Source organism: Grampus griseus (assembly GCF_964374135.1).
Source record: "Grampus griseus genome assembly, chromosome: 11".
Taxonomy (NCBI): Eukaryota; Metazoa; Chordata; class Mammalia; order Artiodactyla; family Delphinidae; genus Grampus; species Grampus griseus.
Window position 1 is genome coordinate 22,281,468 of NC_139005.1, and position 23,875 is coordinate 22,305,342.

General features: G+C 39.9%; 1 protein-coding gene across 7 annotated transcripts in view; it reads left to right on the top strand.

Moving 5' to 3' along the window:
• PPFIBP1 (PPFIA binding protein 1) overlaps positions 1-23,875 on the top strand; it is a 175,148-nt gene that overhangs the window by 114,372 nt on the left and 36,901 nt on the right. For 2 of the 7 annotated variants that reach the window (XM_082664934.1, XM_082664935.1), the window contains exons 5-11: positions 12,630-12,716; positions 13,813-13,926; positions 14,947-15,078; positions 19,462-19,554; positions 19,876-19,968; positions 21,331-21,445; positions 23,196-23,228. In XM_082664934.1, coding sequence (XP_082521060.1) covers positions 12,630-12,716; positions 13,813-13,926; positions 14,947-15,078; positions 19,462-19,554; positions 19,876-19,968; positions 21,331-21,445; positions 23,196-23,228 — 667 coding nt within the window. The remainder of the gene's footprint in view (positions 1-12,629; positions 12,717-13,812; positions 13,927-14,946; positions 15,079-19,461; positions 19,555-19,875; positions 19,969-21,330; positions 21,446-23,195; positions 23,229-23,875) is intronic. The other 5 variants (XM_082664936.1, XM_082664940.1, XM_082664937.1 and 2 more) reach the window with 3 other exon arrangements.

Genomic DNA, 23,875 nt, shown 5'->3' on the forward strand with positions numbered 1-23,875 from the left:
CTTCGTTACTGTGTGCAGGCTTTCTCTAGCTGCGGCGAGCGGTGGCTACTCTTTGTTGCGGTGCGCGGGCTTCTACTTGCGGTGGTTTCTCTTGTTGCGGAGCACGGGCTCTAGGCGCGCAGGCTCAGTAGCTGTGGCTCGCGGGCTCTAGAGCGCAGGCTCAGTAGTTGTGGTGCACAGGCTCAGTTGCTCTGTGGCATGTGGGATCTTCCTGGACTAGGGCTCAAACCCCTGTCACCTGCATTGGTAGGTGGATTCTTAACCACTGTGCCACCAGGGAAGTCCCAGAATAGTTTTTTTTAAAGTGCTGTTAGTATACATTTCATGAATGCCAGCTGGTCACCTGATTTTACCCATAAAAGTGGACTAGCTTTTCAATTGTGCTTGAATGACCTGCTGTGGCTTAAAACCAAATAGTCCTGTGAGGGAAAGAACAGTTGCACTTAATAGGTGCTTTCCTGGTAGTACTGGGAAGTTTACTGTAAAAGGACCCAGTAGCAATTCAAAATAGGGAGTGCAGTGAATAGATACTTCTAATAACAAGAGAGGTTGGTAGCAGTAGTTGATGTCAAGTGCCATCTAGTGGTTGTGGCAGTCATTTCAGTTCCAGTGCATGAGTTAAGCTGTGGATTGGGCTTTAAATGGTGTTCTTATTCACTGAACAATGAGCCTCTTTCTAGGCATCCGGCAGATCTGCCCTTTCCCGGGACATAGTGGTAAATACCGTGGTTTTAGTATGTGTTAAACACGTAAAATCTAGAGAATATCACAAAAATATTCAGAAGAGAAAGTAGAAAAGGTGTTTATTTTGTAAGTATTTAAAGGATATTCAATTTTTAGGAAGATGCATGAATAAGCCTAGAAGTTAATTGTATCAATATTTATATAAAAGCTAATGAAAATTGTATGAAAGAATCAAGATCTGTTTTTGGTCTGTGGTGGAAATGTAAGGTGTTCGCTTTGGGAACCTTAATAAGTACATCCTACGACTAAAGCATTTTCATGTGATGTGACACAAATACCGGTGTTCCCACCCAGTCCCATGCTGGACCTTCTTACCTTTCCGGCCAATATATTGTACCTTCCCATTTCAAGCACAAACAGTACGATCCATCTTTTAGTGGTGGTGCAGCTATGCAACCTTGATAGTTAGAGATATTTTACTTTTTATAATACACAGTGCCTCATTATTGTACTTTATAATTGCTCTGCAAGTTTCTCCTCTAGAGACTTAAGTATCCAGGTTTGCTGATTTCTTTGGAGAATTGCTGCATGCTCTGAAACCAGACATTTCCTAGCATATTCCTTAGGCTATTTCCACTTCCTCTCTCACCCCTTCTTTACTCCATGTTTTCCTGACCATTCAGCACGTAATAGGAAAGGAACTTATGCTGGTAGAGGAGCCCATTCCCAGCCAGCCTCCAGAGGCAGCCAATGGCAGCCGTAGCTTGAGAGTACTGTGGTTGAATTTTTCACTTGTGTCCAAAACTTTGCCATTAATATGTGCTCAATCTGTTCTGTTACAGTATTTCTGGAAAAGATTGAAAGTGGTGATGATGGTGTCTGAACCTAAATCATGTCATTCATACCTTTTTCAGAAACTTCCAGTGATAGTCACAGCTCACTGAGAAAAGCCAAAGTACTTGCTGGATTGCAAGGCCTTTAGGACTTACTCCTCACTGCTTTCTGACCTAGTGTCTCATTGCACTTCCCCTCTTTCACTCCACTTCAGGCACATGGGATTCCTCACTGATTCTACAACATGCTGGGGCGACTGGCCTCAGGGCCTTTGCACTGGCTGTTCACTCTGCCTGGAAAGTGCTTTCCTCGGATATCTGTATGGCTAGCTTTCTTGCATTCTCCTTTAAAAGTGGTGCTCTTAGTGAGGCCTTTCCTGGCCACCCTATCTAAAATTTCACATATTTATTCTTCGTAGTACATCTCCCTGCTTTATTTTTTTCTAAAACTCACCACTTTCTTACGCAATATGTATTTGCCATATTTATGTGTATTTTCTATCTCTCCAACTGGAATGGAAGCATCATGAATCAAAGATTTTTGCCTATGTTTAAAACAAACCAAAAGTGTATCGATGTTGCCTAGAACAATGCTTGGCGCTTAGTAGGTGGTCAGTAATTATATTTGTGATGAATGATGCTCCACGAATGATAAAATGGCGTATACATTTGGATGAACTGAGGTTATTTATTGTGTTAAATTTATTCTTTGGATGCATAATTGCTCGTTAATGTGTGTTTTGGGTTGCTCTCTATCTTAATATTTGACATTTTAAAGTTAAGTAGCCACAAAATGACAAATACTTTACATACCTTACAAAGATTCAGTTTTCATCCAAAAAATGACAATAAAAAACTAGATGTGAGTCCAGGGAGGTAAGTTTTTGGAGGGTTAAACTTATTTATATTTGTCCAACTGATTTATATCTGTCCCCTCACGTGGACCCCAATCCTTCCAAATTACATGTATTTTCTCAAGCACGTAGAAAATGAAAAAATAAAAGAAGAAAGATGGCAAAGGGCAAAGCCCAAAGCAAGAAGGGGAGAATGGGAATGAGTGTTTGGAATAATGAAGGCATAGGTGTGACATGAATAGTCAGAGCTTACCCTGTAGCAGACTTTAATTTTAGATCCAATAGGTAGAGGGTCTTAAGGCTTGCAATTTAATGATTTGCTGATAGTATAGCTTTCTCCCATTTTAATATGTCAGAAGTTGTGATGTGTCTTACGATCTTAAAAGAGGTATCTATTATACACGTTTTAGCTGGGATTGTTTCTTTCTTTAAATAATAAGGTACCTAGAGTAGTCAAATAAATTCATGGAGACAGAAAATAGAATTGTGGTTGCCATGGGCTGGGGTAGGGAGGAGTGAGAAGTTAATATTTGATGGGTACACAGCTTCAGTTTTGCAAGATGAAAAGAGTTCTGTAGATGGATGGTGATGATGATTGCACAACAGTGTGAATGCACTTAATGCCACTGAACTGTCTACGTAAACATGGTTAAAATTGTAAATTTTTTTTTTTCTTTGCGGTACGCGGGCCTCTCACTGTCGTGGCCCCTCCCGTTGCGGAGCACAGGGCTCCAGACGCGCAGGCCCAGCGGCCATGGCCCACGGGCCCAGCCGCTTCGTGGCATGTGGGATCCTCCCGGGCCGGGACTCGAACCAGCGTCCTCTGCATCGGCAGGTGGACTCTCAACCACTGCGCCACCAGGGAAGCCCCCAAATTGTAAATTTTTATGTGTGCTTTACTCTAATCAAAAATTTTAAAATTAATAATTTGATAAAATTTAATGGCATCTTAGAATTGGAGGAACACAGAATCCTACGAATTGTATTGTACATGGGATAATCATCAAAATAACGAATAAAGGAGATCCTGTCGTAAAAAAGCCGTGAATGATAAAGAAGGCAGGGCTGTAAATTGGCAGTTACAAACGCTGGCTCCGGAGACAGCAGACTTGAACTTTAAATGTTGGCTCTGACTCTTAGAAGCTTGTAGGATTTGGGGAAATTTTCTTAAGCTGTTTGTCTCAGTTTCCTCATCTGTAAAATGGGAGTGATAGTTTCTGCCACACAGGGTTATGAGGATCCCACAAGCTAATGTATGTTGAGTGTTTGTCAGTGAGCCTGGTGGAGGGTTAGTCAAAAAGGTAATACTGAAGAGTGGATTGTAGAGAGCAAGGGAAACGTTTAACAGGACCCTCTGCAATGAGGGAAAGAAAGGGTTGAGTCCAGTTACAAGGGAGGTTAGGTTACAAATTATTTCTACAGTTTACTTCTTTGATAAAAGAGTACAGATATTTCCCAGACAATGGAGAAGCTTCCACAACATTTTAGAAAAACTTATTAATGATACTAGTTACGTAATTAAGATTTCATTCATGTTTAATGATGGCCAACTTGGGAGTCCATGTACTTGACTGACTGATGCTAATCTACTCATTAGTGCAACTGGGCATTTGAATTTCTAACCCTTATTTTATCCAAGCCAGGAAGATCCCCTGGCTTCCTGTAGGGTGCAGGTTATTCCTTCACTGCTGATTTCTGCTGCCTGTTCAATTGTTTCATATGGTCAGAAGCTGGATAAGAAAAAAGAAAATAGTAACACTAGTAGCCTGTTAGAGCAAAGGGTATTAAATCTACAAGAATGAATTTGTTTTCATCAGGTAGCTATACCTATAGCCTTCTAGGAATGAATAAGTTTCTTTTAGGACTTGGAAGTGTGTCTCCTGTGGTTAAAAAAAAAATCAATTGAATACAACATACTTGTTCAATAACTGAGGTATAATTCTCTGTTTTGATTGTGAAATGTGTGTTAACACAAATATTAATAATGGAGAATTATGTCCTTCATCCAGCTCAGAGTTTAAGAGAGCAAATAGAAAAATATGTCTAATTGTTTGAGCCAAACAAGTAGTTTTTGTTTACTTTCGAGCTAACTTGATGAATTGCCCTAGAACATTCTTACAATGCTTTTTCCAGTAGGTGGAGCTGAGGTTCATGACCTTCACCAGATCCTGAAATCCCAAAGTGTCTGATCATTTGGCATTTTTAATTATGAAGCAGTCTCAAAATCACCAGAAATTACAAAAAGACAGTTTTCAACAAAGTGAATGAAAATACTGATGGTAAAAACTGCAAGTCAGGCACCATAAGCCATGAGATAAGTAGCATATAAAATGGGGGAAATGAAGTGTTGGTGACTGGCTCCTGACCTGTTAACTCATTCTAATGCATTTCTACCTTTTCTCTATGTTAAAAAGAAAGATAATATGAATCCTAAATGTACCTCATTTAAATGTTTCTGTAAAAACAACAATACTCAGAATTTATTTAAAGAGTTCAGACACGGGGTATGTTCTCTCCAGGGCTGCTGGCTGTTCTTCCCGAGTCCCTGACCCTCAGCCACAGAATCCGTCCCCATCCCACCATCCCCTGATCCCTGCTGCTCTCTGGCCAGCTCCTCTTTTCCTGTGTGCCTCCAGGGAATGTTTTTTCAAGCCTTGGCAAACAAGGTGCATCCGAAGATTGTATCCCATATGTGGTCACAATTATCTGAGTTATGCCACGTCTCACTGAGACGTCCTGGTTGAAGTTAAACCTGTTTTTCCCTTAGGCTTCTGGAAAACTCACATGGAAAGGGTCCACAGAAACAGGAAAGCACATGGACCAAGTCAGCAGAATTCTCCATCAGGAGAGGCCAGGGCTGTGTGCACAGCGAGAGAGGCGCTCTCAGTGGAATCCCAGCCTACCAGTAGTTGTTGGGATTGAATAGAAAGATTCCTCTATTCTTTTATGAAAGTGAGTTAAGAAAGAATAAGTGGCAAGAAAAATAGCGACAGCATTTTTTCTTGATCTCACATTCCCCTTCCCAAAGGAGAAGAGGTTCTTTCGCTAGCTCTGCATCCTGTCACGTAGCTAGATTTTAATCAATATGAATAAAGGAATGAGTAACGGGTGAATGAATGAATATGGTGCACTCCTAGAATAGGAGCTGGGCCTTAGTTTCTACGGGACCTTCTGTTCTCCATCCTTCTGGGACTCAGGGGACTTTGGAGTATCCCTGTGACCGGGATGATGTTGCAGCCTCATCGTGTACCCCCTCCCTGCTACAGAAGCTTCAGGAGCGTGGTGACGTGCGTGAAAATAAGGCGAGGAAGGGGTACAGCCCATCTTCTCTCCTCAGGAAAAGTGTCTAAAAGAACTCTTTAGGAGACACTAAAGCAGTCGAACCTCACCCTGTATTGGCTGTGGATGCGCGAAGGAGGGAGGTGCTGGCGTGCCCTAGCTGTGTAACAGGATAGCCATTGTATCTCGGCAATTAATATTTTAATTTGGCACAAATACTCCAAGGGAAGCTCTCTCACTGTACTTCTAACAAGTCTGGCAGATGAAAGCACTTGGCGTCTGCTGCTCTCCCCAGCATTGCAGATGTAGTGACATTTTTGGAGTAATGCACCTCAGAGGCTGGCCTACTGCTGTGGTTTCTCTCGCTCCAGAGCACTGTTTAGTTAAGAAGATACTTTCTGTCTCTGGGAAACAAGCACCGTGAAAATTAAAACCCAGAAAAACAAAACCTCAAAGCCATAGTCTTATTTTGACCACATCTGTAATCTTGACTTGGAAAGTACAGAATATATTCAGGCTCATTCTGAGTTTCAGTCTTTGATGTATTTTCTGACAGCATTGAATAAACTGATGTCTTTCTGGGAGAGGGTCATGATTGGGCTTTTGGGATGGGGTGAAATGTGTGTGAGGTTTATGTCCCCTTTTGGTTTTCTTTCCGAGCAGAGATGCTGAGAGTTTGGAATAAAGAGAGGGCTTCCTGAAGACGTTGTTCTTCTGAACTGCAGTAGAAATTTACGAAGGAAAAATAAGTGGGCTGTTTGCAAGACTGACCCAGAGTCAGAGGTACTATAGTACACAGGGGCACTGGCCGGTTGGAGGGGATGCTCCACTGGCCCCAGATGGTAGCGGTGTTGCCCTGAGATGATTGTTTACAGCACAAAGGTAGGCCTCCCCACCCTAATTGCACCACATCAAGTGCGAGGACAGGGCAGCAGAGCACCGCCTCTGCCTGGTGGCTTGATTTCCAACGTTACTGGTGTAGTGTTCTTTGACTCTTAGGACAAAAGAGTACGAGATGCCTTATTGCGGTGTTGGGCCGAAATGAAATATGACTGTGATATTTGTGGCTGACAGATTCAAGTCTTATCTCACTCTCTCCTCTTCCCCAGTCTCTCCTAGGAGAGCAGGCAATAAATGTTTGCATGCGGTGGTACAGATATAATACTGTGATTAGGACATGAAAGACCCTGTATCAGATATGTCTTTTGGTAGCTAAAGATAGCATTTAATTGAAGGAGCTTGAGTGAACTGCACGTTCCCTTTTCTTTCTTTCTTTCTTTCTTTCTCTTTTTTTGGCTGCACCAAGCGGCTTGCGGGATTCTCAGTTCTTCAACCAGGTATTGAACCCGGGCCATGGCGGTGAAAGCCCGGAATCCTAACCACTAGGCCTCTAGGGAACTCCCCCCCACCCCCCGCTTTCCTTTGTTGATACTGAATTTTAAGAAACAGAATCATGAAATCAAAAAGACATGGCAGTTTTGTGGGGTTTTTTTTGTTTGTTTTTTTTTTTACAGTGCGCGGGCCTCTTACTGCTGTGGCCTCTCCCGTTGCGGAGCACAGGCTCCAGACGCGCAGGCTCAGCGGCCATGGCTCACGGGCCCAGCCGCTCCGCGGCATGTGGGATCTTCCCGGACGGGGGCACGAACCTGCGTCCCCTGCATCGGCAGGCGGACCCTCATCCACTGCGCCACCAGGGAAGCCCAGCATGGGGGTTTTTAAAACTATATATATTTACTGGGTGGAGAGAGAGAGCGAGAGAGAGAGAGAGAGAGAGAATGAGGAGGGTGTGTGTGTGTGTGTGTGTGTGTGTGTGTGTGTGTGATAGTACTAGTCCAACTATTTCTTAACATTTGTTGTCCTTATAAAATTGGACTGATTTTCTTTTCCCTATTTTAATTTAGTTACTCACCATTCTGATTTGGGAATGTTACATTCAAAATGAGTTCTATGTTATAAATAAGTTTAATTGTGGCAAATCACTGTTTGTATGTTGATCTTGGATTTTAACAGGACAACAGAACTCAGGAAAGAACAACACACCAAAAATGAAGGTTGGGGACAAAAGAGGGCCAAGTGTAGGCTAATGCAAACCAACAGAACTAAGAGAATCAGAGGAAAACACAGCATGATACTTTCAGCAAAAATAACAGACAGAAGACTCCCACCTGCCGTGAATTAATAACTATTGAAACTGGGTGATGAGTACAAAGAGTTTCATCATTATAGTCTTTACTTTTATATATATTTGAAATTTTCTGTAAAAAAACATTTTAAAAAAGAGACCCACATAAGGCAAGATGTTAACATTTATTACATCTTTTTACTTGATTGTGTATTTATATTTGATGATTAAGGGGAAGTTAATATGAAAAGAAGAGCTCCTACTTAGATGGCAAAGGCCAAAGTAGATGGTGCTTGATATTACGTGTAGCACCTGCCACGTGAGTTCAGGCAGTTCACGTTCTCCGGTGTGGCTTCTGGCCCTAGGATTCTATAATTCTATGAGGAATCAAGCTTTGTAGACATTTTTCCTCCATTATGCCAGGAAGATCTGGCAAACACCATGGGTTCCTTAATTAAATTAAAGTATCACTGTTACAGCCCAGCTGCATCTCCTGCCCTGCCCTCCCTGGTGTGCTACACTCCCGCCCTTCCACACACCGTTAGTTGACGATTACATTGTTGAAATCCTCCAGTTGATTCCAATTTTGACTTAAACTTTCAGCTGGACTGAACGTGGTCAATGTAGGGTTGCGTCATGAGTTGAACTAGAAAGAGTTATTCTGAAGGCATCTCTGGGATTTTGAGTAAAGTAATTTGGGCTGGTGTTCAGTGTTTTGGATGTTAAATCGACTCAACAAGAGTTTATACCAAATATGTTTTTAATTATGAGCTTAGGGTTTGGTAAGCATCGTGGGAGAATCAAAAGAAATGTAAGAGTTTCGTACTGAGGTACTGTTGGGAAGAATAAGTGACCAACTCGCGTAAAATCACTAGCAAGCCCTCCCTGGTGGAATATGATGAAAAGTTAATTGTGAAGTTCAAGACAAGACACAGAAGAGGAATCAGTAGAGGAGAAGAGAATGGCACAGTATAAGGAGGAGGTGGGAACTGGCTAAGAAAGATGGATTTCTGTGAAGGATACAGGCAGAGAGGAGTGGGAGGGCGTACAGGGGTGGACACAGAGCCCTGGAGTAGATGTTGGAAAGGAGAATGGACGAAAGTTCATTGAGAGGAAGAAATTGATGGTGAGGAGGAAAAAGGCAATAATTGTAGGTCAGTTCTCAGGAAAACAGGAAATCAAGGTTCCAAAGTAGAGGAATGGTAAGCTTTTAGGAAGGAGCTAAGGCTCAGTTCCCCTGAGACTGGCAGGAAGGAAGACAGGGAAGACGTAGGAGGCAGTACGTAATGTTGTGCGTTGAAGAAGGAAGTATATGAGGGAGTTCATGCAAGAGGACCTCAATTACTGTGCATTAAAAAGGCTCTGAGGTCACCTCTTAAATGTGGTAGGAAGAGGGCGGTACAGGCTTGAGGGGAAAGGGGTGTGTGTACCAGGTGGTAGAGGAAATGTGAATAAAAGTCTTACTGAGGGCTTCCCTGGTGGCGCAGTGGTTGAGAGTCTGCCTGCCGATACAGGGGACACGGGTTCGTGCCCCGGTCCGGGAAGATCCCACATGCCGCGGAGCGGCTGGGCCAGTGAGCCATGGCTGCTGAGCCTGTGCCTCCGGAGCCTGTGCTCCACAACGGGAGAGGCTGCAACAGTGAGAGGCCCACGTACTGCAAAAAAAAAAAAAAAAAGTCTTACTGAGAAGAAAGAAGGCCAGGATAGAACCATTCATTCATCTTTTATTCGTCTGATGTTTATTGAACACCTATCATTGTTCCTTCATTCAGCAGTCAGTTAGCTGCAGTCCTTCACTGCACGTCAGATGGAAAGAGGAACCGACAAAGAATGCAGCGTCTGTTGGAAGAGAGAGACGCATAGGTAGCCAAGTCTAGCCTAGTCCTTTCAGTGTGATGCCTGCTGTAGTGAAGGGTCATCTGGATGCTGTAACTGGCATGTAAGTGAACAGGCAATTCAAGGAAGACTTTCCAGACCAAGCCCCATTTGAGGTGGACCTTAAGGAATGAGGAACAAGGAGGAAAGGGTAGGAAATACAGTCCATGCAGAGGGAATAGAATTGGTGTGTGAGAGAGCATGCCGGGTTTGGGGAGGCTTGGGGTGGTCTGGGGGGTGGAGCACAGGAGACGGAGGAAGAATAGGGGCGGTAAGGTATTTGCCTAATGGAATTTATCTCTTGCTAACATTTTTTAGGCAAAGGTAACAAAATTAGCAGAAACAGAAATAAACGTGAATAGAATAGACCTTTACCTGCTTGAGTAAGTCAGCACAGTGCTTTGAAAGCATGTAACCATTCCAGTAGTGGCTCTTGCTTTATGTACCTATAGTGATTTTAGTGTTTAAAAATAAACTCCTCTTGAGGGTTATGAGTGCTTGTAAATATCAGTACAGTGTTAAGAAACGTGAGTATGCTCATTGTGGTCAGTTTTTAGTATTTTTAAATGGATAATTTTGTAGAACTGGTTTTGAAACAACTTATTTCCATATCATAGGCAGTGGTTTCGTGAAACCCTTCTAGAACCTGCCCTAGAAACACTTCTAACCTTGCTCTAATTTCCTTTAGTCAGGAAGAGGAGGATTTTTGTTTTATGTCTTCACTGAGCAGAAAGCTTTTTTTTTCTACCCAATGAAATGGATGTTTATAAAACATTGTTTATGTAGTTTTAAAAGCAGATGCCCGCTAATGTTCATAATCAACATGAGGAATTTAAAGCTGTGCAGGGCCGGTCTCAGCACTTTCTAAGATCGAGAACATGCGTTACACATCCTGGCTCTTTTCCAAAAAACTGTCCTCAAGAAGTTAATATAAATTTCATTTTCCTGGTAGTCCCCAGGGATGGAAGTCATCCCGGCCACTCCGTCAGACTCCTCCTAATACTTGTAATTTAATTCTGGGCACTTCAGTTTACAACATAAATAGAATTATGCTGTGATAATTGTGCAGGTATGTGTGGTCAAGCAGGTGATGTTAAAAATTTTATCCACACAGTGCATACTTAACTAAATTAGTTTCAGATTCTCTTGTGGCCTCATGGGAAATACATCCAGTGCACCGATGTTTTGAGAAAAAACATCCTGCAATTTTCTTTTTTGTTGAAGCTCCATTTTTGTTTGTTTTTGTTTCCTTCCCAACACATAACTTTTGTTATTCTCAGAATTTATACTTAAAAATGCATTAATTGGAAAGGCAGAGTGATAAAAGCACTTAATTCTGGAAACATAATTGCTGTCACATCAGTCGTGTTCTGGGCAGTAAGCATGTACAGTGTGTATTTTCTTGAAGTCTGAGGTTGTTTATTTGCTTTTTCAATTGACCTCTGGGCGGCCCCATCTAACCATTTTGGACTCCACTGGCTTTTATGTCTGTTGTATTTGAATGAGGAATCAGGAACTTCTATTGGGATTACACATTATGTGATTAGGAACTATTTAAATGAGATACCAAGAGACACAGCACATATACTACTCTATTTCAAAACGACATTTTTATGTTGTCTGCACTCTGTGAGCCTTTTCAATCTGTCTCCTTAATCACTTGTATATATTGCAATACAAGACGGCCGAGGAAAACAATCTACACTTCCTTTCCCAGTCTGTACTTCCTTTGGCATTTGTGCCATCCATATATATGCCCAAATCTGATAAAAGGGGGCAGAAGGGAGGAGAAAAAAGAGTAAGCACTAGTCTAAGTAGAGTACTGGGCTGGATGCTGTGGAGGTTACAAGATGATACCAGTTTGCAGGCTCTGCCTGGAAGCTTAGAGTAACAGTAGGTGAACAAGCAAACCCACGAGAAGTTAATGAATTCAGAACGGAATGTGGTAAATCACCGATGAGCATGACTAGTCCGTGCTGCAAGGGGAGGTCATTGTGGACTCAGTGCTTAAGCTCTTGGGGGAAAAGAGAAAGGCTTCAAAGGGGAAGGGAAGGGCTTCCCTGGTGGCGCAGGGGTTGAGAGTCCGCCTGCCGATGCAGGGGACACGGGTTCGTGCCCCGGTCCGGGAAGATCCCGCATGCCGCGGAAAGGCTGGGCCTGTGAGCCATGGCCGCTGAGCCTGCGCGTCCGGAGCCTGTGCTCCGCAACGGGAGGGGCCACAACAGTGAGAGGCCTGCGTACCGCAAAAAAAAAAAAAAAAAGGGGAAAGGAAGATTTGTCCTGTGATTTGAAGACTTGAGTAGCAGGAAGAGGCCGGTGGTGTAAGTTGCCCCTGTTGTTTCCCGTGTAAAGGCCGGCATTTGTAGTCCTGGATTTGGGACTTTGGGAGGAGAAGGCAGGAATGGAAGGGCCTCCCAGGTCATTGCCGCTGATAGAGGCATTCAGGGGGAAAGAGCGATTTTGTGCCCGACCGCATGCTCACAAAGCTTTGCGTGCCCAGGTGGGCATCCACTGTCAGTGACTATCAGTAGCCACTGTTCCTTTTGGGTCATTATTTTCTTCTTCATGAGTTGTTTTTTGTTCTTGTTGTTGCTTTGTATATAAACCATGTTTCCTTCTCATATTTTCTATTAAGGGCAGTAACAGCTGTGCTGAATTCAATTCAGGTTCCTTGGATTAAAAACACATGCAATTTTTATTTACCCACAGTAGTTCAGTTTTTACTCTTCTTTTTTTTTTGGTAGCGCCAGGTCTTTAGTTGAGGCAGGCAGGCTCTTTAGTTGCGGCTAGCTGGCTCCTTAGTTGTGGCATGTGAACTCTTAGTTGCAGCATGCATGTGGGATCTAGTTCCCTGGTCAGGGATTGAAGCCGGGCCCCTGGCATTGGGAGCATGAGTCTTAACCACTGCACCACCAGGGAAGTCCCTCACAGTAGTTCAGTTTTAAAGAGGGTCAGGCTTACCCGTATCACTTCCTTTTTCAGACAAATGGACACCTCCCTGGGAATGGAGATGTGTATCAAGAAAGGCTGGCACGTTTAGAAAATGATAAAGAATCTCTCGTTCTTCAGGCAAGTGATTTTTAAATGCTGTTTTTCCCTCATGACTTAACTTACAAAGACCATTTTAAATTGGGATGGCAAGTTCAGATGCTCGCAGGAGCCAGACTGCCTATAGAAGTAAGCGCAGTAGGCCATCTGTACACGTTCAGGAGCGGTGAGGACTGTGGCAGAACAAGCATACATGTGAACAACACTTCTCAGCCTCTGCTCTTCAAGGGCCAGTCTGATGACAGGCACAGTGTCATCTGATTTTCTGATGTGATCTGTTTCTTTTTTAATATATAGCAGAAATTCTGATTTTTATACTATATATGTGTGTCTATATATTCATACATCTGTTCCATAAATATGAATAAGTATTTCTGAATCTGAATATATATTTAATTTTTCAATTTTAAAAATGATTTCATGGACCAAACCAAACACCAAGTGGGTAGTGGAGTCCTGTTTGGAGGCTAAATCAGAGTTTCCCTCTCCTTCATAATCCTTTAAATCCTTGGCACGTAGTTTTACTTTGGTAGTTGAGCCAAAAGAGCTGAAGCATATTTACGAGGCTGGTGATCGTTGGGAGGCAAACTCAGGTTTGCAATAATCACTGAGGATGAAGGACTAAGCCAGTGGCTCCTCTTGCACCTCTGAGCTACACCCTGGCTTTCGAACACATTCGTGGACGGTGTGATCATGAAACATCTCATGGAGGTTGGATTCCCTGGACTCTTGGTTTGTCAAGCGTCAGATTTAAATAGTCCTCGATAACTTCTCTTTCAAACATTAACTTCATTTCCTCTCTTAATCTCTAATACCACCTCCTACCCCCACCATCCCTCAAAAAAGATAGTTTCTGTATATGCTCTTTCTCTATAAAGTGTCGCACATCCCCAATCAGCCCTAACTTCCTTGAAAATTGAATAGGAGTCCTCAGACCAATAAGCATCACATAAATAAGAGTGTGAAGGTCTGGTTTCTTATTAATTCTCAGATTTCTTGTTTTACAGCCAAATGAGTGTTAACATCATCCCAGTTTTTGTTCTATGTAGAGAAATAAAGTTGGCAGTGGGACCCAAATTCTTCCTAATCCATTAACAACATTTTGCTCTAAATACAGGTAAGTGTGTTAACAGACCAGGTAGAGGCTCAGGGAGAAAAGATTCGCGATTTGGAGTTTTGCCTTGAAGAGCACAGAGAGAAGTTGAATGCCACAGAAGAAATGCTGCAACAGGTATGTTCAGAAGCGGGTACCGAGGTGGGGTTTTTCTGCTGGCCTATTTGAGATGCTACATTTATATGTTGCGTTTGCTCTGATGCAGTGGTGAATTTCGTGATTCACTTAGCCTGGTTTATTTTACTTTTTATCTTTTTGGCTGCGCCGCTCGGCATGTGGGATCTTAGTTCCCTGACCAGGGATCAAACCCACGCTCCCTACAGTGGAAGCGTGGAGTCTTAACCACTGGACCACCAGCGAAGTCCCCTGGCTTATTTTAAGCAAAAAACCTAGAGTAGCAGGTCTCTAAACACATACACACAGTAGAAAGTGTTCACTGCAATTAGAGTCTGGAATAAAATATTAATAGGATTGTAGATAATTTTAAATGTCTCCTTTATGCTTTCATATGGTTTCCTAATTTCCAACCATGAATGTATATTTTATGATTAAGAAAAAAGATAAGTACCTTATATGACTTATTGGAAAAATTTTGTAATGTATGTGGGTGCACACACATATGCTCGTCTATGAGAGGGCCTATAATACAGCAGGTAGAATACACACTGGAGCGAGACTGTTAAGGTTGAGTCTCTGCTTTGCCATTTCCTTGCTGAATGACCTTCTGCAAGTTCTTAACCTCTCTGTTCCTTAGCTTCCTCGTCTGTTGAATAAGAATAATTCATGAATTATCCTATGAGTTTCTATCTCATAAGGTTGTTTTGAGGACTGAACCACTGAATACCTGTAAGAACAGTGCCTGGCACATAGCAAACATAATAGCATCTTCAGTGTTATCTTCAGGCTTAAGAATGTATACGTTTATATATGTGTGTATCAATATAATGCTTATTGAGCATTAGTTCGGCTCTTTGAAGGGTAACTAAAGCAAATAATTTTTTCCAAATGTATCTATTATTGATTAATCTTCACATCCTCTACTTAAGAGTTACTGCTTCGCAGTCATAAGCGAGACACATCCATATGTGGCTGTTCACAATAAAACAACTTTTGGATGTCTCTCTTAAATTCTAATAGGAGCTTCTGAGCAGGACATCCTTAGAAACTCAGAAGTTGGACCTGATGGCTGAAATATCTAACTTGAAGTTAAAACTGACAGCTGTAGAGAAGGACAGATTGGATTACGAAGATAGATTCAGAGACACAGAAGTAAGTGATACCCTTCCTCTCTCTTTATATACATATACGTATCTATGCACATATATATGCATACTTATATATCTCGCACACACGTATTCCTAGAACAAGTTGAAATTCCTTGGAGTTGTGAAGGAGAGGCAGTTAATTACTATGTTCCCTCATTATCCATGCTTCTTTTTAAGAATAAACTTACACTGACTTTTTATCACTAAATGATAGTGGTAATTTTTATTTTGAGACTTTTTTTTTTTTTTTTTTTTGCGGTACGCGGGCCTCTCACTGCCGTAGCCTCTCCCGTTGCGGAACACAGGCTCCGGACACGCAGGCTTAGTGGCCATGGCTCACAGGCCCAGCCGCTCTGCCACATGTGGGATCTTCCTGGACCGGGGCACGAACACACATCCCCTGCATCGGCAGGCGGACTCTCAACCACTGCGCCAGCAGGGAAGCCCTATTTTGAGACTTTTGATATGAAATATTAATCCTTTCACTTGCCTTTAGAAATGCTTTTGACTTTCGGACATTTGGAGCTTCTGTCTATCTATTCTAGCCATCCATGCATCCATCTGTCCATCTGTTCATCCATACTGATTCTCTTCATTGTGGAAATAATGGGTTCAAGTGCATGATTTTACTAGTAGTTCTTATTTAAGCACACTGATTACTTACTCTATAGTAAGTAGATTTTTAAATGTGTATGGCAAACATGCTTTCATTATGTAATCATAAAAATCGCAGATTTTTAGAGGTCATTTAATTTGGCCTTCTACTTTTGGTCTAATCCACATGTAAATCATTCCAAATAAATACAGCTCAGTATACTTTTGTGAAATTCAGGGTAGATTCTACAACATGAAATACCCATGCTTAGATACCCATGTTTAGAAACCTAAACACCCATGTTTAGAAACCTTAAATACCCATGTTTAGAAAGCTAAACATGCTTTCTTGTTTGTTTGACCTAGTTTATTGTTAATCCAGGTTTTCTAATTTGTTAATTGCTTTTTTGTCAAGGCGGAGTTCAGAGCATATCCAAATGAAATCTATTCATTTGAAACTAAGTATAAAGCACTGTAGAAATTTTTTCTCTCCTAGGGCCATCTCTTCTTTTCTCTTTAGTTTGTTTCCTCAGTTGGGGTATGGAGAGGTGTCATACTGAATTAGAAAATTGGGTACCAAGAAGGAGAGAGGAGAAATCATTTACTTACTTTCCCCCTCTATCTTCATTTCAAATATTTGTTTTATGCTCACTACATGCCATCACGATATGATATATATTATCCACATATGTTATCCACTGTGTGAAAGTCCTTCCTTGAGCTGAATGCAATAAGGTTTACTCCATTGTTATTTTTAAAATTAAATTTTCTGTCGAAGATGTAACTATAATGGAAAGTCTTGGTATATGTATTACTTGCTCAGTAACAAAAGGAAATCCCCAGCTTAGCTCATGTTTTAATCTTAAAGTTCTTTGTCAGTCACCTATATAAGTATGTTTTTCATTTAATTGAGACTGGGGCTTTTAAAACAAAACTTAGGAAGTTACCTACTTTCATTAAAATTCTAGCTTTTGTGCTTTCTTTAAAAATCTGTTTGGATATTTCCTCTTTTCCCTTCTGTCTTTCCCTGACTCCACAGCTGCTACAGAACACATTGGTAGAATTCAGTCAACAGATGCATAACATGGCAGTGGAGCTAACTCTGGTGTCAGGAAAGAAGTTTATCGTTTTGGGGCATTAAGAGGTGGCCTTATTATACACACAAAGTTTAGGGAAAGTCTTAACCGGCACAGGTGTGGTTAATTTGGATATGAGATGTTAACCAAATATTGGGACTAAATTGAAGTAGCTGTTTTAGGATTTTTTTTTTTTTGTAAGACCCCAGAGCAATATCTACATCTCTTGAGTTTGTCTGCATTTTTTATAAATCCTTTTTTGGGGTTTACTTGCTTTGCTCGTGCATTGTCTCAATCATATGGAAGGTGATCTTGTTATCAAACATGTAGTAATCCCTGATAATTTTCTAATAAACATTCAACACTATTGTTAAAATGTAGCATGCACATACTCAGAGATTATGGGATATATGATAAACTTTGTTAAACATGAAAATAGTCTTCAAAATTAAAACTAAAAAAATTAAAATTGAATATGCTCATTTTCTTAGAATGAGCATAGAATGCTCATTGTCTTAGAATTTTAGATTATTTGGAGGTGAATTTCTAAGAAAGCATTGGAGTGGGGGAAGAAGTATAGATACTTCCAAAAGACTGGGGGTAAGAGTCTTGAAACTGGAAGATTGAGGGCTTGCCTGTCCCAGGAACTGCTGATAGATGTTTGGCATCGTTCAATGGTGCCCCCTTGTGGTAAGAATACAGATATCAGAAATGAGTTTCTGTGGAGCCCTGAAGAGTTTTCTGAAAAGGAAAAGATAACAGGGATTTTCTTTTTAAAACAGTACTGAACTTCTGATAAGAAGTTAGTTGGAAATAATTTGTATTACATTTTTCAAAGTTTCATGTTAAGGAGCTACTTCCAGATTTTCCAGCTTGACTTTTCATGGGAAGATAGGGCTTCTTTCAGATTAGAAATTTATGTTCATATTTATGGTGTTGCTACAAAGCATGATTGGGTAGGTTTTTTTAAGTAGAAAAATGACCTCAATTTATAATTCTATTTTATTCATTTGTTTCTTCTTTACAAGTTGCCACTGTTTCTAAAGGAAGTGGTAAAATACAACAATCCAATAGAATTCAAAGCTGTTTTTTACCAATAAGAAAGTGGGAAAATATATATAAGAAAGACCAGATTGATTAAGGAAGGCTACTAAGAATTCGTATTATGCAAAGATGGTTAATAAATGGGAGGTAAATAAATGGGAGGAACTGACCTTTTCCTTGAACTTGAATTCTGAACTTGTACATAAGGACTCACAACTAAAATGTTATTAGATGATGTCAGTTATTTACGTCATTCATAAAAGGAGAAAATAGATATCCTCTTATTGAAACATTGTATTAATAGTAATTATAATTAATATTAATAAGTAATTATTATATAATACTAGGTAGTACTTTCCCCCCTTTTACAAGAAACTACAATTTAAAAGCTTGTAGGTTTTCTGAGAAGTGTATTTCACAACAGCATCCTTTTTTCTAGCCCCTGTGAGATTGAATTCTTACACTTAGAAGTTTAGAATAATCCCTCAATAAAAAACTTTTATTTCTTATTGCATTGTTCTGTTTGTTTTTTACAGCATTCTTGTGTAATTCTTTTCTGTCTGTGAATCTGTGGCTCAGGAATAAATGTCTTGAAAAGAAAGGAAAAAAAACACATTAACCATTGGTGGGGTTTTCATGCCTTGTGGTTAAAAAAAAAAAAAGTCTTCACAGAGTATTTGAGCCCTTCTTTTGGATGAGTTGGTATTGTTTCACATTTTAATTTCCTTTTCCTATTCTCTGGGCTCTGGACAAAGATATGTCACTATTGCTCAGAATATTTAGACAAATTTTATTAGCAAATTAGTTTTGTTTGTTTGGTTTTTTTTTTTGTGGTACACGGGCCTCTCACTGTTGTGGCCTCTCCCGTTGCGGAGCACAGGCTCCAGACGCGCAGGCTCAGCGGTCATGGCTCACAGGCCCAGCCGCTCCGCGGCATGTGGGATCTTCCCGGACCGGGGCACGAACCCGTGTCCCCTGCATCGGCAGGCGGACTCTCAACCACTGCGCCACCAGGGAAACCCACAAATTAGTTTTTTTTAAATAAAAGTAGAAAAGTTGTATGATTGTATTTGTATTATGAAAACATTAGGATTGCTTTCTTTTTCATTTTCCAAATATAAAATTATTATGATACTGAATATATTTGTAAATGATAAGGCCCTCATCTACCCTCAAGTTGTGAATCCTTGGTCTAAAGTGTTTAAATTTCATTTGATTCTCCAAGATTGGGCTGATGAACAATCTGTTTTTTTGTAGAAAAATTAAGAAATTATTAAAGTATTTTTGTAAATATCCATATATCACTGAAAAGTCTCTAAAAGTAAGTGACTTTACTAAAGAAAATTTCTCTGGTTTATTTTAAAAGATAAGAGTTCATATAGTGATTTTTAGTCTAGAAATATTTGCACAATGATAGTAAGCGATCAGCTACATTTCTTAAAATTTTAGTCACCTTTCATTTTCATCATCAATCGCATCATTTTAGGGCAGAGGCAATGTTTTCAATGGAAAGATGCTTTAATTCTCAAGGAGACACATTCATTTTCAGTTGTCTGATCTCATTCATCCAGCTTTAACTCAGGAGCTATTGACTGAAGATTTCCAAGCTGCTATTTTGGTAGATAAGTGTGTTACTGGTTTCCTAATGTATTTCCTTGTCGCTTTTTGGACAGGGGCTAATGCAGGAGATCAATGATTTGAGGTTAAGAGTCACTGAAATGGACAATGAAAGACTTCAGAATGAAAAAAAGCTGAAATCTACCAAAGTAAGTTCTCACAATGGCAAAAATTTTTATATAAATGGCTCACTATCTACAAGCAATAATATAAATAAAATACATTTTCTACTTAGTATATGATAGAGAAGGCATTTTACAAGGGAATGAAGTTTTTCCCCAAGCTGGAGACCATCTTGAATTTAAACACTACTGTTCTGAATAAGAATCAGGGTTTAACTAATCTGATAGAACGTAACCTGTCATTTCTCTTAATTATCTAACCTCCTTTATAAACTGATACTGTTTTCTTGGTTACTTAGCTTGTCTTTTTCTATCTGTAGTTTTCTTTCCCTCCTGTCTCTCTACCAGTCTTTAATGGCCAAACTTTCTAGCATGAAAATCAAGGTGGGTCAGATGCAGTATGAAAAGCAGCGGATGGAGCAAAAGTGGGAGTCCCTGAAGGTGTAGTAGACCTTGGGTAATGGGGTCCATGGCCTGTTGCTTTCTGGCTTGTGTTGTTTTGCTGTGATGGTGTTTTTAGTGGTGTGTGCATTCATTTTGTGTGTGTGTCACCTGTTCTTTAAAAATATGTTTAAAGCTGATTAGAGGGACAATACAATCCCTAATATTGTTTTCAGAAACATATGAAATAGTGAAAAACAATAAGCAGGTAAAATAAAAGTATTCGTTTATAAATTAAATCTCACTGTCTTGGACTCTCTGAGATTCAAGCATAGTAAAATAATTGCAGCAATTCAGCTGTGAAAGAATTCTGGTATCAATAGTAGACACTGTTTTCTTCCTTCTTGGCGATAAATGTGTGCATCGGTTAACTCTGTCATGGCAGTGAGTAGAAGTTACTGCTTAGAAGCACAGTGAGAACAGGCAGCACTTCTTGCCAGTGCTACTGAAAATTCCTTGTATTTGGTGTCCATTCCTACCATAAACAAAAACTATAGGGCCAACTTCTTAGCTCCATTGGAGAGCTACATCTTCTCATAATACCAAACATAGTACGTATCTTTAGAGACTGAAACTATATTAAGAAAAATAAAGGTGTACTTACTAGCATTGCATGGCTTTATTTCCTGGGTTAAATACAGCCAGCAAAACTTAAATTTGTCAAAGCTAATTCTTTACCAAAATGAAACAGAAACAAACATTAGTAAATAGCACATTGGATTTGGGGTCTTAAATAGTTGTGTAGTTTAAAAAAAAAAGACTTAAAATCTGTTTTCTAAATCTCTTTTTTTCCATTGTTGTAGGAGATTCTATTCTTTTACCTTAGTGATGAGGATGAATTATTTAGTCCCGTGATTTGGCTAAAGTTGTTCATCGCGTGCTACCTTACCCACTAATTAAGCTCTATCTTGTCCAGGGAACATGAGTGCCATCTTGAAATGCTGAATAAATGTCAAGCAAGTCTAGTATATTATTTTCCAATTTGCATTTTGTTTTGCTTGTATGACACTAAGCATCTAATGATTATCTTCCTTGATTAACTTGGTCAGATTTTTTACCTAACATAAGATTTAAACCTTAGGGCTGCCCTAGTCCTAATCACACTTTAAAAGATTTATTTTTAATTTGGTCACAAGGAAACTTGAAATAATTATACCATAATTATTATAAGTTGTACTTTTATTAATTGTCTTGCTTCCTGCTTATCATTGCCACTGTCTGATTTCTGAAGTTTGTGTCTAAATTCTTGTAGTTTTTTGTTTCATTCACAAAAACTAATTATTGACTTAAGAGTTAACAGACTCTCTGAATATCCCCTTTTAGTCATAATCTACTCTTTTTAAATGAATTTATCATTTGTAGGAGGAACTGGCATCTCTAAAAGAACAGCTGGAAGAGAAGGAATCTGAAGTAAAAAGACTACAAGAAAAATTGGTTTGCAAGATGAAAGGAGAAGGGATTGAAATTCTTGATCGAGGTAAGAATATGTATTTAACATTTGTTCTCTTGTTTTGTTAAAGTCGTTCAAGATCTATAAAAGAAACTGATGTTAGATGATGTGTACCATTGGCATCTAAGAGAGAGAGGAGTGGCAGAGGCCATCTGGGCCCAGGACTGCAGGGACTCCTCCAAGCCTCTTTACTGTGCTTGGGCATCTATTAACTTCCTCTTGAGCAGCTGGAGAAGGGCACCTCTGTAATTTAGTGGGACTTTATTTTAGATTACACGGTAAATTCCCATCATGTCCAAATTGCAATACAAGGAAGTGTCAAAAAGAATTAAAAGGAACCAAAACTATGTCCCAAGATTATTCCCCTCTGAACTGAACTTGAGACAACATAACGTAAGGCATTTAGGAACCTTGCCTGCCTTTTTGTGAGGAGAGAGGGAAGGCTGTGTATCTTTGGAAAGTTAATGAACATTTCTTATCATGCATTGAGCCCTCAATCTTCTAGAAAGCAAAATAGGTTAATTCTGTTTTGGGAAAACTGTATGAATTTATCCAAAAAATTGTTTTCATAAATTGAGGAGGTTTGTCCTGGACGTCATATGGACTGTAATTTTTCATAATGTAGGTTATACCCGCTAGAAAATAACTTGAATGAAATGTGGGTTTTTAAAAAATTATATTTGGAAGTATATATGCCTGTAACATCTGACAACACTCGGTCAAATTTAACCTTTCTTTGTTATAACAAATGGTATGGCAAAAGCAAGTTCTGACTCATTCAAAACAGTATAAATTCCAGTTAGTGTAGATTTGGTACATTTTTATCTATTGCTTTATCTGTTTTGTCTATTTTATCTCTTATTGTCTGTACAATGAGGGGCTTGAATTAGATTACCTCCGAAGTCTTCTTGGCTCTAGAATACCCTGGCTTTATTTACCTGTAGGTATCACAATCCCCTGTCCATCAGAAAACTCAATTCATCCAACATTGAGGGAAATGGATTTTTCCCCTCTATTTTGGCATGTGTAGAATGTATGTTCTTCAAGGACACTCACAGACAGGTCATGCTTTCAAGATTCTAAGGAAAAAAATGGAATCATAGAGGCTATGTGGGCTAGAAGCTATGTTGGCTATGCTAGGGTAATGCTACCCAAAGTCGGATCTGAGGACTAGCAGTGGTCTGTGAACCACTTGTCAGCAGTACACAACCAGGCACTAAGAGCAAGTGCTTAGAAACTTCGTGGAATCTGATGTTGCCATAACATCTACCTGCGTGATCAGTGGACTCATCTTGGTGAACAGGAGGAGATGGACCACTTCAGTGTTGCTGAACTTGAGCAGTGAGATGAATATGACATAAGCAATGTCCTAATCACATTCAGGAGGGTCACATATCAGACTGTAATGGAAATGTAAAAACCAACCAATGCAACATTAGCTGGTTTTTCATCACAGTTAGTGTAAGAAGCAGTTGTACTCCGAAGGCCCAATTTTAATACAAGAAAATCAAGGTTCAGAAAAGGCGAAGTAACAGAGGTAGTAACTCAGATTTACATCTTCTGATTAACTACATTAGATTCTCTTTCTGACCTCACAGAGGGCATGTTATATTGCGGTATCAGTCCTAAAGTCATAAAATAATGCTTAATATTCAGTCTTTATGAGGTTAGAGTCTCTTTATTTTAGGTAAAAGGAGACCAAATAATAGTGCTTTTAAAATACTACTTATTGTTGTAATGTATGCTAACTTCCAATTCAATGGGTTTTCCTGCACAGATGAAAATTTTAAAAAGAAGCTCAAAGACAAAAGTAAGGTTTTTGGTGTATTTCCATCAGCCTTTACATTCACCAAAAGTACTACTTGGACTGTTCTTTGCATGTGTTTTTAAAACATTTCTCTCCCCAAAGATGTAAAATTGCTTCATCAATAAGCTCCCCATTTCTTCAGAGTATACAAAATAGAGGGCAAATAAACAAACAATAAAACAAGGAGTAAAAGACCGTTTTGCTTATTGCTCCTGGTTCAGCCCTTTTGCTCTGCAGGATATAGCAGAGCACCCAGAGTGGTGGAGGTGAGGAAGCGTTTTCTCCGTGGCCCAGGAGATACAGGGTCAGAGGAGAAAATAATGTTTATGCTCCTATGAAAACCTACTGTTTTTACGGTTTACCACAGTTGAAGATTATTTTGAACTTTGCTTTTGTTTTCCAATGTTTTGGAGCCCACTTTTTCACTGAGATCTATATTAAGGGCTTCTATAAACATATCCTCTTGTGTTACAAAAGAAATTGTACCCAGGCTGACTAACAGAGACTAGAGTTAATGCAGTGTAATCGATAAAGCCTTAGTGGACTTTCCTCCAGACATTAAGTTCTTAAGGGAGTTTGCCATTAAAAAAAAAAAAAGAAGAAAAGCAGTTCCTAAACAGTATACCTTAATTGAAAGTATTGTATCAGAG